The 14155-nt window shown below is 42.7% G+C and overlaps 8 protein-coding genes across 8 annotated transcripts; 2 read left to right on the top strand and 6 right to left on the bottom strand.

Moving 5' to 3' along the window:
• Nucleotides 1–650: 650 nt before the first annotated feature.
• SS1G_08208 (hypothetical protein) lies at nt 651–1936 on the bottom strand (the record flags this gene model as incomplete). The annotated part of the gene is made up of 2 exons (XM_001590418.1): nt 651–828; nt 924–1936. 2 exons carry the CDS (start codon nt 1934–1936, stop codon nt 651–653), a joined length of 1191 nt encoding a protein of 396 aa, XP_001590468.1.
• Nucleotides 1937–2991: 1055 nt separating this feature from the next.
• Nucleotides 2992–3602, bottom strand: SS1G_08209 (conserved hypothetical protein; the record flags this gene model as incomplete). The annotated part of the gene is made up of 3 exons (XM_001590419.1): nt 2992–3030; nt 3124–3374; nt 3461–3602. The coding sequence occupies 3 exons, from the start codon at nt 3600–3602 to the stop codon at nt 2992–2994; spliced, it is 432 nt and encodes a 143-aa protein (XP_001590469.1).
• Nucleotides 3603–4064: 462 nt separating this feature from the next.
• On the top strand, nt 4065–4991 carry SS1G_08210 (hypothetical protein; the record flags this gene model as incomplete). Its single annotated transcript, XM_001590420.1, has 4 exons — nt 4065–4164; nt 4222–4306; nt 4368–4777; nt 4846–4991. 4 exons carry the CDS (start codon nt 4065–4067, stop codon nt 4989–4991), a joined length of 741 nt encoding a protein of 246 aa, XP_001590470.1.
• Nucleotides 4992–6156: 1165 nt separating this feature from the next.
• Nucleotides 6157–6570, bottom strand: SS1G_08211 (predicted protein; the record flags this gene model as incomplete). Its single annotated transcript, XM_001590421.1, has 1 exon — nt 6157–6570. The coding sequence occupies one exon, from the start codon at nt 6568–6570 to the stop codon at nt 6157–6159; it is 414 nt and encodes a 137-aa protein (XP_001590471.1).
• Nucleotides 6571–6909: 339 nt separating this feature from the next.
• Nucleotides 6910–7405, top strand: SS1G_08212 (predicted protein; the record flags this gene model as incomplete). Its single annotated transcript, XM_001590422.1, has 2 exons — nt 6910–7011; nt 7346–7405. The coding sequence occupies 2 exons, from the start codon at nt 6910–6912 to the stop codon at nt 7403–7405; spliced, it is 162 nt and encodes a 53-aa protein (XP_001590472.1).
• Nucleotides 7406–8053: 648 nt separating this feature from the next.
• SS1G_08213 (predicted protein) lies at nt 8054–10809 on the bottom strand (the record flags this gene model as incomplete). Its single annotated transcript, XM_001590423.1, has 6 exons — nt 8054–8256; nt 8392–9152; nt 9547–9635; nt 9683–10337; nt 10388–10406; nt 10578–10809. 6 exons carry the CDS (start codon nt 10807–10809, stop codon nt 8054–8056), a joined length of 1959 nt encoding a protein of 652 aa, XP_001590473.1.
• A 560-nt stretch (nt 10810–11369) lies between these two features.
• Nucleotides 11370–11480, bottom strand: SS1G_08214 (predicted protein; the record flags this gene model as incomplete). The annotated part of the gene is made up of 1 exon (XM_001590424.1): nt 11370–11480. The coding sequence occupies one exon, from the start codon at nt 11478–11480 to the stop codon at nt 11370–11372; it is 111 nt and encodes a 36-aa protein (XP_001590474.1).
• Nucleotides 11481–11962: 482 nt separating this feature from the next.
• SS1G_08215 (predicted protein) lies at nt 11963–13883 on the bottom strand (the record flags this gene model as incomplete). The annotated part of the gene is made up of 5 exons (XM_001590425.1): nt 11963–12257; nt 12376–12635; nt 12692–12998; nt 13044–13388; nt 13732–13883. 5 exons carry the CDS (start codon nt 13881–13883, stop codon nt 11963–11965), a joined length of 1359 nt encoding a protein of 452 aa, XP_001590475.1.
• Nucleotides 13884–14155: the final 272 nt, after the last annotated feature.

A 14155-nucleotide genomic window follows, 5' to 3' on the forward strand; every position in this document is an offset into this window, starting at 1 on the left:
TGGGGAGGCGGCAGTTCCATGGGGAAAATACCGAGACATCTTCATGGAAGATACCTCGGCTCGGAAGTTCACAAAGAACTCTTGCCGAGCCTAACCAGTCTTGATTTGTCATCAACATCTTCAAAAAGTACTACTCAACCGAATGATGAGGATATACTTAGGGATTTTTCAACTGTCGGAAAGAATATCATCTAATGTACTCTATGTACTTCAATTAGAGACGACATTCAACAATAGCTCACCCCGAGAATAAAGCTTTTTGTAAATTCCATTTGAATATACACATTTCAATCTTTGCTGCAGCTTTGATGAAATATATAGTTGGCATTTGCATTTTACGATATTCGTCACTAACATTGTTGTACAAAACCACTAGCTTTTCGAAAAATCTAAAGACGTTCAGACTCTGAATAGTTTGCTTCATCAAGGGGAATGCCTCATATTCTTGCCTGGCGTTGCGACATGCAACAAAAACATCTCTTTGAGGAGATATATGCCTAAGGTGCATGACATTCGGACATACGGGGAGATCCTCTAATGTGCTCACCACAAGATTCTAAATTCTAGATCCTCTTTGAATTAACATAGCAATTAATTTTTATTAGATCATATCGTATGTATATAAATACTACACCGATACTTTCCCCCCATCAAACTTTCTTCTTTAACATTGCATTAGCATGAGCTGTCCCAAGCGTAGCATACTCAGGGGTCTTGTAATAGATGGTATTAACATCACCAAAGTCCTCTGCTCGCACACTCGTTCCATTTGGTCCAAACTGCCAGATTTGGTCGGCCGCTATACCCGATTTAAGTACTGTTGCTTGCCTGCAGAGATTATCTAGTTAGCCATATACTTTTATCCACTCACTCCTCCCCTTCTCTGGCTCAGGGTGAATAAAAAAGAAACATAATCAACATACCAAGGTGCCTCAGTCTCCGTATGATTGTTTGGGAACGGTGAACCATACTCCTCCAAGATAACTGGTTTTCCGACCTGCTTCCCAGCGTTATCGTGCTGTTCAATGAACTCATTTCCCCACGTATAATTATATCCCCAAGTATTTGGATACAAATGGAACACTCCATAGTCCAATGTCTTGATTTTTAAATTTGCCACCCAATCAACGCCCTCGCTGCCACCGTATGCATAACTACCGTCACCAATGCCATCAGCCGGGGCGAACCATCCTTCATCACCCAACGTAACCATATGTTGCGCATCGAGCGATTTGATATATTTTGATACATCTGTAGCCCATTTGGTAATAACGGAGGTATCGCAGCCGTTACAACGCGGTTCATTGGCAAGTTCCCAAGCGAAGATGGCCGTGCTGGAGCGGTAACGGGTGACGATTGTGTTGACGTAGTTTTTGTAGACCTTTTGGCAAGTTGCATCAGTGTAGAAGGATGTCGATGAGCAATTGAAAGCGTTAGTGTAAGCGGCGATTCCACCATAATCACTCCAATTGTTAACGAAGTTCAGAACCAGCTTCAGACCATATTTAGATGCCGCATGGACGACGTAGTCCAATCTCTGAAGGCCATCCGCTCCGTAATTGATATAAGCCCCTGTAGAATTAAGGATTTGGAAGTAGACAAGGTTCGGATCGGTATTGGTGGAAGGCGGAGGGGTATTTGCGTCGCCGAAGCCCCATACACGTACGATTTTGTAACCCGTAGCAGCTATTTGTGAGAAAGTGATGTCGACATCGCCGTTGGATGAAAGATGAGCAAGCCACCAAGCATTTGTGCCTGCAAAATATCCAACCTTGCCATCGATGTTGAATAATCGACCAGCTACTTTAGCATTGCTACCACTAGATGAAAATGAATAAAGTGAACTGGGCTGTGCAATGGATGATTCTGATGAGATTAGGGGAAGAGCCGTCGTTAGAGGAAGCAGGGAAACGAGAGCTGTGAGAAAGGACTTCATTTTGAAGATTGGAGAATTCCTTTGAACAACAATACTCACAAAAGGGGAGCACCTTGGATTCTTTTAAAGGTGATGAGGGATTCCTTACCCCTCAGGATTAATTACAAGGGTTCCTGAATGGCCTTGGCTAACCTCCGCAAAAACATTTGTGTGGAACGATTGACATACATAGTGTAAAAAAGCATCTAGGATTGTGGGCCATAAGGATATAACTCTGCACTTGGCTGGTCCGAAAGCACACGGGGAAAAGGTACAAGAGGTGAAACTTGTACCTCTCCTTTTAGCCGGAACGGAAAATGTGCCTCCGCGTCCTAACAGGTAAAATATCAACCATCTAAGTGGATCACAGCCCGAAGTGAAAGACGAATTCCATTCAAGTATTCCCCGACGTTTCGATGCAAAGTGCATGCAAGTTTAAGCTATAAAATGATGTGGAACTTAATAAAGAGGGGTATTACTCGCTCAATAATTTTTCCGGTGGAGACGGTAAAAGTACCGGGTATTCGGTTGCACGTCCGAACACAACATGGAATTGTACAGTATAACATATTAACCTACATGAGCCTCTCAAAACGAGGTCTGAGACTGGTTTTTGGTTGTGAAATATACGGAGATTTGCATAATTGCATCATATCCGTGGAGGCATGGTTTGACAGAGCAAGGAGCAAAGATGCTTCCTGCAAGCTAAATAGCAAATGGAGTACACCACTTGGCATATGTGACACCAATTTGGAGAGACATTGGGAAAGGTAAAAGTAGTCTAAGCAAAATGGATGTTTGCACAATCGCAGGGAAAGAGCCTCCCAAGATCTGACGGAAACTCTTTTCCCAGAAATGAAAAAAGTCGACTTACCACTTGTTTTCCGGAAAATTTCACATACTTTGAGCAGTATTAGCATCTTCAGATACGATCATAGAATTCATTGTGTGAGACCAACCCTTTGCCTTCTTCTGGATCTATTTTCCATCAGATTAATCCACCATTAACGCCCTTCCATGCGCCCACCAAACATTTATACTCAGACGGTCTACAACTGTTTCTTGCCGTGGCGCCTTTATGAGAAAATCTCAGTACCGATATCTGGTAGAGTAATCTATCCCAGAGTTAGCATTCTTCCTCAATCCTGGCCTTCCGCAACTCCAAGTCTTGAAATCGAACAAAAATACCACATACCTTTAGGACTAACAACCAAACCTCTCCCCTTCTTTGCGCCCTTATAAATCGTCTCGATAATATCAATCATTTCCTGCTTATCCTCCAACACCCAGTTCAACTTATTGTTATTACCTGTGCCAAAATCGCACATCATATGTTTATTGCGAAAAAAGAACATGGTCGTGACTGGATCATATAATTCGTACATGGTTTTGAAATCGGGGACTTGGTCGATGTCGCAGACGTAGATGACGGCGAAGTTTTTGACTAATTCGGCGACCTCTATTAAACTCTGGTTAGCACAGGATACAGTAAGATAGATAAAGAAGAAAGAATGTTAGGGAATAACCAAGCAAAATGGCACATACTATAAAGCACTTCATCCTGTCGCATACAATCAGGATCAATATCGCGCCCAAAGCGGATCACAACAAGTCTCTCTTCTTCTGACATGATAGCCTGGTCAACATGCCAGCCTGTGACGAGATGAGGAAGAACAACAGAACCCATGGTTGAGGAGGTTGAGGAGTTATATAAATTGAATGTGGTGGTATTAATAGATTTTTGTTGCGACAATGTGAAGACAACCGGAAACCAAAAAGTGCTGAGGGCGGGGAGAGCAACGCTAAACCTTAAATGCACGACCATACACGTGATTCTTCAAATATTCCAGCAATTTCTATCGCACTTTTTGGCGGCTTCTCAAAGTCTATTGATTTCTATGATCTAATTACCTATTGAGTGACTATAGTACTAATGATTCAATACCAATCCATCCTTGAAAGTTAAAATACTCTGCACTCTTCTCAAACATGTGAGATTACACCTCGTGGTTTCCCTTTTCTCGAAATGCGGGGTACACATATATAAGCTCAGTTCACTCCACGTTTTATATTCACAAATTCTAGAATAAATAAATTAATTTCCAAAGAATCCGAAACTTAACATTGCCACCCCTAAAATAAACAAAATATGTCTGAAACCCAGAGTCAGGCAACTGACTCAGAGACTACTCTCTACGATCTCGCTAGCAAGGATCGCTGTGCCAGTTGGTCACACAATGCTTTGAAAGGTACGTGAGATTCATATAGACTATTCATACTATTTTCCGCAAGCTTATAATCACCAGCACGTCTAGTTTTAAATTACAAGGAGATCCCATATAAGACGGTTTGGATTGAATATCCAGATATAGCTCCAACTTTCAAGTCGCTGTCCGTGATTCTACACACTATTTTACTTGCCGCCATGTCATTAACCATTTTCTTCATACAGCGGTGTTATCCCAAATTCAACTGGCTTGCCATACACAATCCCAACTATCCGTCTTCCTGATTCCACCTATATCCAAGATTCCCGCTCCATCGCCTCCACCCTAGAGACAAATTATCCTACTCCACCTCTCAAAATCGACTCTCCTCATCTATCTCAAGCCGAGGATCTAATTGCCAAGCTCCAGCTTGCAACACGTCCCCTCTGGATGCCACTTCTTCCCACAAACATCTTAAATGACTATTCGCGTACTTATTTCGAAGAGACTCGAAAAGAAAGAGTTGGTATGCCCTTATCCGAGTATGGCGAGAGGGAAGGTGGAGAGAAATGCTGGGAAGCTGCTGAGCCGATTGCCCGGGAATTGGGAAGATTGTTAAAGACTAATGGTGGGCCATTTATTGAGGGAGATACTCGTAAGTTACACATCAAAATTGTGCATATGAATTGAGAAAGGAGTCGCTGACATCGAGAAATTTGATAGCTTCATATGCTGATTTCTTCATCGTTGCCACTTTAGAAATGTTAAACAGGATTGATGCCAAAATCTTTGCACGATTAGTAGAAATGGAGGACTCTTTGGGGAAAGTACATGAGGCCTGTACCCCTTGGTTGAAACGGGACGATTAGTGAGAGGTCATAGTATACATGAGAGCAAAAGCTATTAGCATGTGAACAATCATGTCTTTATGATTTCAAGTAAACCAGTAACATATGATTCGATTTCTTAAGCTGCCACACACCATTTTTTATTGTTGCATAAACAGTGCAAAACAAGAGCCCAATTTAATTCTAACATACACAATCCTTGTCCCATAACGATGAACGGCCTATTCAACCAAACCCCCCATTTGAAATCATTTCAGTACGAAAACTCCCTATTAAAATCTACAAAATTACACCTAGCTACATTTTCAAAGTACCCTGAAGCAAACTCCAAACCCGAAGTCAAATGCCAGAGTGTGACGACAGCCCAAAAAATTCTCAAAACGCAATCTCGAATACTGAAGGTTCCAGTGGAAGGACCGCTAGACACTTGATTCGAAAAGTCAAAATGAGAGACAAAACCAGCACATCGAAGACCTATACCCCTCCTCCAATCACGCTTATTATACGCATAAAGACTAATTCACCCTGCGATTTCCTCATCGCGCAAAGATGTCCACTCAAGCGAATCCACCAATTTTTAGATCCTCATGATAGGTCTCCAAATACCTAAACCCTTATTTTGCCAGTACGTGCAAAGAATAATCTGCAACAACGATATGAACAAATAAATCTCTGCTGAAATTCCTAATATACCACCCGAGCCCGGTCCTTGTCGCGATTGTAGGAGTTTTGAAGCGCGATAAGTTCTGATGCCACTTGAGAAGTTGTTTCGCATACGAAGAAGCTTTGTTTGAATGTTGCCAAGTTTGGTAGTTTTCATTTCATCCTCGGCGAAAATGAAGGATTGAGACGTGCGCCTAGAACCTGAAATCTGTACATTTAAAATCCCGAAATATGAAAGTTGAGTATTTCCAGAAGCCATCCGGAAGCCAAATCAGTCGTCCAAAAACTTAATAGGGCGCAGTGAATGTGTTTTCGAGATCGCAGAAGATTCGTACGAATATGGTTTGTTGGTAGCTTTGAACGATTCCGAAAGGTGTATAAAAAGATGAAGATATCTTGATCAGTTCCTCTGAGCCTCGGGTGGGCATAAGTCTAGCCCTTCGAACGACTGCATCTATATTTTAAAGATCTCTAATGAGAACACAAGCCGACACTCTTGCGAGTGGTATTAATATCGGGATATTCATATCAGGCACACAATGAATGGTATGGCCAGGAACTCCACGCCATACAATAGCAGTCGAACGGCCTGAGGAGTTTGGTAAGGAGCCCCCCACGTTAGATAGCATGACGACTTGCATTTATTTCCTAACCGGTAGCCTTCACGGTTTTGAAGCTTTTTACGTAAATGCTTTGGCTTAGCCCAAATTTGTAGGTTGGCTTCCATATCCTCCCCAATAGCAACATCCTCTGTTGCGTTCAAACACTGCTTGCAAAAGCCGAATCGACTACACTTCAAGTCGACTGGGCGATAATGAATACCTGCGTCGTCGAAATGCTGCGCAACTAGTTTCTCGGAGCCACGTAATTCCGTTACCAACTTCCTGAACTTTCCTCTTTTATCCATGCGAGATTCGTCATAGCTGTTTTGTGGCATATGGATGATCAATGTCACTCTCTCCTTCCGCGACGGTTGTTCATCGCCAATAGAATCTTCAGGAACGATTCGCTCACTCGATTTAAGTAGCTCGTAAAGTATCGGGGTCACCAGTTGATGGAGAAACCCGTAGATAAAACAGTGCACGTCGTTGGATAGACTTGGAAGAGGGCTATACATCTGGAAATAGAAATAAGATTCCCAGCACCACAAGTCATGGTTTTGGGAGATATACATTGCTTTAGATGAGCTCGAATCGAAATGGACTATTCCTTCTGATTGATGAAGACTTTGAGGTGGTTCTTGAAGAATTAATTGCAACGATTTTTTAGCCTTATAATGACGAAGCCCGATTTCTCTAGCTGTCTTAGATACATGCAAAATTGCGGGTGTATGGCGACAGCAAGGAAGCGTGATCCAGTCGAAGACAACATAGTGACTGTACGTGCGTGGCCAAAATGGAAGTTCGTCAGATGGAGGATCGTCATAGGAGATTTCGGTATCATCAACTGGTTCCAGCCTCCCTTTCCTATTCCTCTTTAATCTGGTGTTCCGTTCTCTGTGAAGAACAGGTCGTGGTTCGATGGAAAATTCCCAAATAATGGTTTGTAAGTCGATTGGGAGACGTTCAAAAGGGTGAAATGTGCTAAATTTGCTCCGCTTATGAGCTTTAGCCAAGACATTATTGATGAATTTGGGAGATCGATGCTTGACTTTCGGAGCTTGATCCTGCTTCTTAGAAGCATCTGGTCAACATTAGTTAATCTGTATCTAGAAAGAAACGAGTGACAAGGCAGCCCTTTGGTATAAACATTGGGTTGATGATGAACATTAGACAAGCGTTCAATTAAAACAAGGCGCAGTTGGGGACGAAGGGTATTATCGATGAGTGAAAAATCCAAATAACAAAGCATTTCACGCCGGATTGTGGGGAATACGCAAATTTACTTGAGATGGCGGAGGTAACAGAAAAAAGACAAGAGAAAGTATGATGGTAATATATACTCACTACCAGTTTTGAAACCCTTGAGCCCTTTCATCGTTAACGCCCAAGTTTTATTGACAAAAATGTTCGAATGTCGAAGTAGAACGAACAGAGAGATGAAGAGATATTTAGGAACAAGGAAAGAAGATTAAAATAAATTTTTGTGTGGGCTAAGGGTCGTTATGACGCCACTGACTATCTTAATGTTGAACTCTGGACTTCTGACGCGGAAAATCCACCGGTGTCTTTCTCATATCCGCCTATTTTATACTAATAGTTTCGCTAACCCTGATCACATTAGCCTCTCCAAAAATATAGAGCTAAAATCTTGATAGCTTCTGGTGTATCCAATAGTACAAACCGTAAGTCCGATAGATTCTGTGATCTTTGCATGTTTGGGAATGGCTCAATCGACTCGATAATTTTAGGTTCAGATAAATTCAAGAATCAAAATGAGTCCATTCTTTAAACGTCCCTTATTATTGGTCTAAGCTCGGACTACTGGATTCTGAAAGCTCCAGGCATAGTGTAAGTGGGACATTTAGCTTCCTCTTCCAACAAACGCAGCCGTTCGAGACGTTTTCGTTCCTCTTTCGGAATGTAAGGTGGAAGACTCGGCGGCTCAAAATTTTCGAATTCCCACGCCACACAGATTCCGTCTTCGCACTTCCTTGGACAGACTATGCGATAAGGTAGAGGATCTACAAAGCCATTATTAGTAAAGTATTTATGAACTGTGTAATCAATTGGAACACTGAAATTAATTTGAATATTCAAATTGTTTCCAGGACTCATAGATTTTCAATCCAGACTACCAGGCACCGAAGAAAACTTACCCAAAGCACTTTCCACCCCATTCCCGTTAGTGCGATCGGTGATATCATACCTAACACCCACTTTCCCGACTAGTGCCGAACAATCATCCAAGATATCATGTGCCTTTCCTGTTCTAATCGCCCGGAGTTTGCGTCGCCATTCAAGATCTACTTTATTCAAATCAGTTATATGTGTAGGCTGCTGACATCTATCGCAAGGACGGCAACCCATTGGATTGAACGGTTTGGGGAGTTTTGGGAGCGTCAATTCTTGCTCGAACAATGCAAGAAGCGTCTGTTGAGTCCATCCATTACTTTTCCATACCCCGGCTTCTATTTCCCGAGCGACAAAGTCTGATATATCGAAGCCAAGCTCTTTCAGAAGTCTACGCCAAACCAAGAAACCTTCCAAATCATACATTGCCAACGACGTGGGCGTCTCTCTTCCGTAAACCTGGGATGGTGATGGATCAATGTAAAGATGAAGATCGGCTGTCATGCTCTTATCAATAATAGTCTTCATCGTAAGAGGTTCTTGTATTAGAAGGAGCCTCCTAATTGCGCGCTGGATAATAGATCTATTTTCGTTACCGCGCAGCTTCCCCGGAATATTGCTTAAAGACCACTGCAGTACCGCGCCATCATATCCCATACTTAATAAATCAGAGAAAAGGCCATTGAAATTGTAATTGGTGCGATGAAAATAAGGTGCCAAATACTGCAAAACTACCAGAACCGACTCATTCCTGCTTGCAACATCCAGATCCATGATTCTGTTTGGTCTATAAAACATAATCAGTCTTCCGATAGCCCAAAAGTTAACATCATCGTCTAGAAAATCGTGATGCGCCAGCAGGTTTGCCAGTGTCAATTTCAACTTTATGTTGTGGCAGCCACCAAAATAAAGATTCGATATCGGTTTCCTAGTAAGGTTGTTAACATGAATTCAACAGGCATTCAACAGAATTGTCTGAGCCACATAGCAGGCTTGATATGACACCGTTTAATCCTCAAACACCTGAAAGTAGGGTGAATATTTTCAAAGACCTTGATAATTCAAATTAAATTTTAACCTCTCAAGTGAATTCAATCCCTCAAGATGTGGTCGTGAACAATCCTTCATTGCAGCACTGTAGCCCGGACTATTGGAAAACTGACAATTAAAAAATTCATTACCTTCGATCTACCCAATCCATCTCCTGTACGTCTGCGCCCTCCGAAAGCAGTAGTGCAGATATGTCCAATTGGTGATGAAGCACAGCGTACTAAATAAGTCAGCAATTGCAGAAACACTTAACATGACCAAAATTACCCATAAAGGTGTCCTTCCTAAAGGATCCTTATCATAAGGAGAAGCATCTCCTCGACTCAGTAATGTTCTTATCCCCTCAAGATTTCCTTCACGGCAAAATTCGAAAATCAAGGCATTTTCAGGCACGGCGCGAAAAGGCTGGAGCGAGTACTGCCATCCCCTTGATGCTAGGACCGAGAATTTGACGCCATATGCCATGCCAATCTTGGCAAGCCACTTTGAAGGGTAAAGAATTAGTTGAGATTCTGCCTGCACATTTTCCTTGGCTCCTGATGCATGAACAGCCCGTTCTCGAACCTCCTGAGACACAGTCCATATATTCGAGAATGGTCCCGTAATCTGGCACCCCCTCTTTCCATATACATGCCGTTCGCGCGAGCTAACACCCACAGACTGAGGGATATCTGCATATTCGGGCGATAACTGATTCCCTTGCGTATCATGGCCTTGTTCAATGAAGCGCTGCCTTTTTGTGACAGGGTGAAATGGAACAAGGTTCTCATTGAGATATCCCGAACTCAACAGATTCTGCTTTTCCGCCAAGCCCTTTGCCAGCTCTCGTTCTGTTATTTGCATGCTTTGGAATATCTGAGTGTTGGCACGAGACGTCTTTTGGTTGAATTGATAAACGTTAGACGTTGAAAATGGGCGCGCTCTATCAAAGATCAGTATCTGCCCAAATGTATGCCTAGTTGAAATTCTTACAACAGACTATTATTTTGTACTAGTAGGATGGTCAGTTTCGCGTCCGAGATAGATCTTTGTAAAGAGTCTATTTCGGCTTTTTGCAACACAATCTTCCACGCTGCCCATTTCCGTTTGCGTAGCTTTCCAGAATTGAGATTCTTTCTTGTGTCCTCAACCTTCGAATAAAGTTTGAAAATTTTGGAACTACAATCTTCCAGCGCTTCATCAAATATATCAGAAAACGAGTGGCATTGCGCTAGTTCATGGCTTTGTGTTAAAATCTTGGACAGAAGTCCAAGTTCTTGGAAAATCCTCGTAATATTATCGGGAGCATCTTCGACTGCTTTCCAAAACTCGACTAACTTGTGAATGGTCTCTGCTAGCTGGACAGCAAGAGATACGACAGCGAACACAGCGGAAGCACCAGAAAGGCCATCCATGACGGATGCCACTGTTGGAAAGTAGCAGGGAGGATAAACTACATTGAAATAGGACAATAGTGCGCGAAGCCTCATATAAGGCATACATCTTGTGTGTCCATTCCGTAGAGTTAGCACTGCCTCCTTAAACTAGGTCGATGTGTTGGGCGCGTAATGTATCCAGGGGGCATGTCGATCCGAGATGTCGGTAGCCCTGTCATGCATCTCGCTTCTGCACTGGGCCACGTCAAACAAATTGATTCGATGTCAGCGAACGGCACAGGTTTCAGCTGCGAAACAGGAGGCAAATTTCAAAATTTGATGCTTCCCCAAATTTGTAACAATTCTGCTCGGTCTTGAACTTTCTATGGACTCGGCCATGCTCAAGACCTGAGAGAAAAAAAAAGAAACGAAGAAGCAAGATACAAATGTTAAAATGCTATTTGACTGTCAAATCTAGAAAGAAAGTTTGCAAAGTGTTATGAGGCTCCTTGAAGCGTAAAGGATCATTTGAGTGTCGAATCTGACAAGCATTTAAATTTGAAGGATAAATGTGGCATGAGCCTTTGGAATCCTTGGGGTCATTTATTGTCAAATCTATCTGTATTGGGACGTGAGGACTCGACTGGGGTCTTAGGCATTCCAGTTGCGAGCCATATCAAAACGCCCCAGGCATCTTGCAAGTGGGACATTTTGCTTCCTCCTCTGCCAAACGTAGTTGCTCGAGGCGTTCCTTTTCCTCCTTAGAGATGTATGGTGGAAATACTGGCAAATCCTCCGAATCATTCTCAAACACGTCGTGAACAGAAATTTCATCAAGACACCTGTCAGAACATACAAAGCGGTAGGGTAATGGTTGCCATGTCTTCTGTGAACTGTTTGATATAGGATATCCATTTCCGTCGACACTTACGCCCAAGGATGAGCCGCCCCTGACATCTGTCGTATGCGAGAAAAGTGGTATTTGAGAACGACCGGTTCTGATCTCTCGAAGCTGTCTCCTAAACTCAAGATCTATCTTGAGGCGAAGCATGCTAGTTGAGATATTGAGATGATTGCATCTGTTACATACAGGAAACCCATCAAATGGTCTTCTTCCCTTGTAGCTCGGCGTGTTGAATTGATGCTGGAATAAGGCTTTCAACGTTGCTTTAGTCCAACCCATGGAGGTCAACTACTTAGCATCAATCTCCCGCTCGATGAAGGTATCCATGTCCTGTTTAGATTCTAGAAGAAGTTGTCGCCATGGAATGAACAAATCCTGGTCATACATTGCAAGAACTGTGGGTGTCTGTGGTTGATATCGACTCCAAGCCCCGTAACCGTGCAAACTATGTAAGTCTGTTGTTTTCTCCATAATCATTCTCACGGAAAGCAGATCCCTATGAAGGAATCGGGCACCAATCAAACAGTGTAGTAATGAGTAGGATGTGACACTGTCTTTATGTACCTCGAAATTACCTTCGATCCTACTTATTAACCAATGAATGAGGCTTCCACAATGACCACTTGATAGCATTTCATGAAGATAACGAATTGCAGCAGCATTTCCGGTGCGTAGAGACGGAGTTAAGGCTTTGAACACACAACATACTGTCCGAGATTTCTTCTTGGGTCATATCAAGTCGTTTGCTTGGGGTATAGAATATCGATAAGCGACCAATAGTGCCATATACATTATCACCTTTGTACTTTGAGTAGACTTCTAAGGCCTCAATCAAGGCAATTTTTCGACGAGCATCAAGCACGACGGGGTTCTGCCATGGGCAGATTGTGTTGGCTGTATTCTTGGCTCCGACGGCGATCAAAAATCTCGCGACATCAACTTGGCCATAGTTGACGGCAGTCTACAACAATTGAGTGATTAGCTATAAGAAGCTGTAGCGAGCGTGAGAAAACCTACCCACAGCGGCGTTTTACCCTGAGGGTTTTCACATTCAATGGAAGCATCTCCACGATCTAAAAGAATTTTGACACCGGCAACATTGCCTTGTCGGCAAAGATCAAAAATCAATGCATCGTCCGGAACGGCCTCAAAGGAGGAGAATGTAAACATCCAGCCGTTATCAACGGTCGCCGACATGCGAATCCCCATAGTCATGCCTAGGCGATACAGCCATTTCGCCGGGTAGAATACTATGCCAATTCTCGTCTCCATGGTTTCGTGAGAACTCAATTCATTTGCACTTTTAGTTTTAGTCGAGGCGGAGCTGGCTCGAAATGAGAAAAAAGGTGTCTAGCCATCAGCCTCCCACAATCTAGTTTTCGACGATGTACGGCCAATGATCTGTTTCTTGTTATCATCGGCCGAGCTTCCGACTTCATCCAAAACTCCAGGAGAGCTGTTTTGAAAGATCATGACATTTCTTGTACTAGTAGACAGGCAATAACCATGACTTTCCTTATCTCGGTGTAAATCTAGTAGGCCTAGTTCTGTGGCCTTCTTTTCCTCCAAGAGCATGGAAGAAGCATATTTTGAAGATAGCGATTTAGACCCATGCATAGGGTTGAGGTTTTGCGAATATTGTACAACAATCTCTTGTATGGCGCTTATGCCTTTCGAAGTTTCTTGGTGTTGGAGAGCCATTTCTACCATATCACTATTGAAAGTGGAAAATTGAGTTTAGAAAGTCTTTCTACTTGACGTACATTGGAGAAGGTTAACATACGAGATAGCTTCTTGCTGAATCATCTGCACTGCCACCAAGGATTCTCCTACTGACGCACGCATCTTCTTGATCTCTTCGTTTTTTAGAGTGACTTTGAGTGCAACCCATTTTCTTTTACGAGTAGAGGACGACGTGAAGGCGACCATTGTGGGATGAAGTTTTGAATGAAGTTTTTCAATCCTTTTTTTGACATTTGCTGAAGATTCGCTGGGCAACCAGGTCATAGGGGCTATTTTGAGCAAACTTTTTCTGGTTCTTCACTAGAAAGGCTGACAGGAGTTCTAGATCAGAAAAAAGTTCACTAACATCTCCTGGGGCATCTTCGATAGCTTGCCAAAACTCCACTAGCTGTTTGACACTTTCGGCTAACTGCACAGCGAGAGATATGACAGCGAAAGCAGCTGAAGCACTGGGAAGACCTTCCATATTGAAAAAAGGAACAGAATAGAGATAATAAAATCTAAAGATGGTAGTGAGAGCACGAGGCTTCATCAAAGGTTAACATACTGTTCGAAATTGTTCCCAATGAAGCGCCGGGCGCCTAACTAGATGCAGGGGGATGTTTATCCACGTCACTAGCCCTGTCAGCGAACTCCGCTTCCATAATTCTATACCACACCTCAAAAATTTAATTGGATGTGGGATGATGGTAATGGTTTCAGTTGACTGAAGATGGCAAATTCTGAATATATCCTTGA

This window comes from Sclerotinia sclerotiorum, genomic scaffold, assembly GCF_000146945.2.
Source record: "Sclerotinia sclerotiorum 1980 UF-70 scaffold_11 genomic scaffold, whole genome shotgun sequence".
Lineage (NCBI taxonomy): Eukaryota > Fungi > Ascomycota > Leotiomycetes > Helotiales > Sclerotiniaceae > Sclerotinia > Sclerotinia sclerotiorum.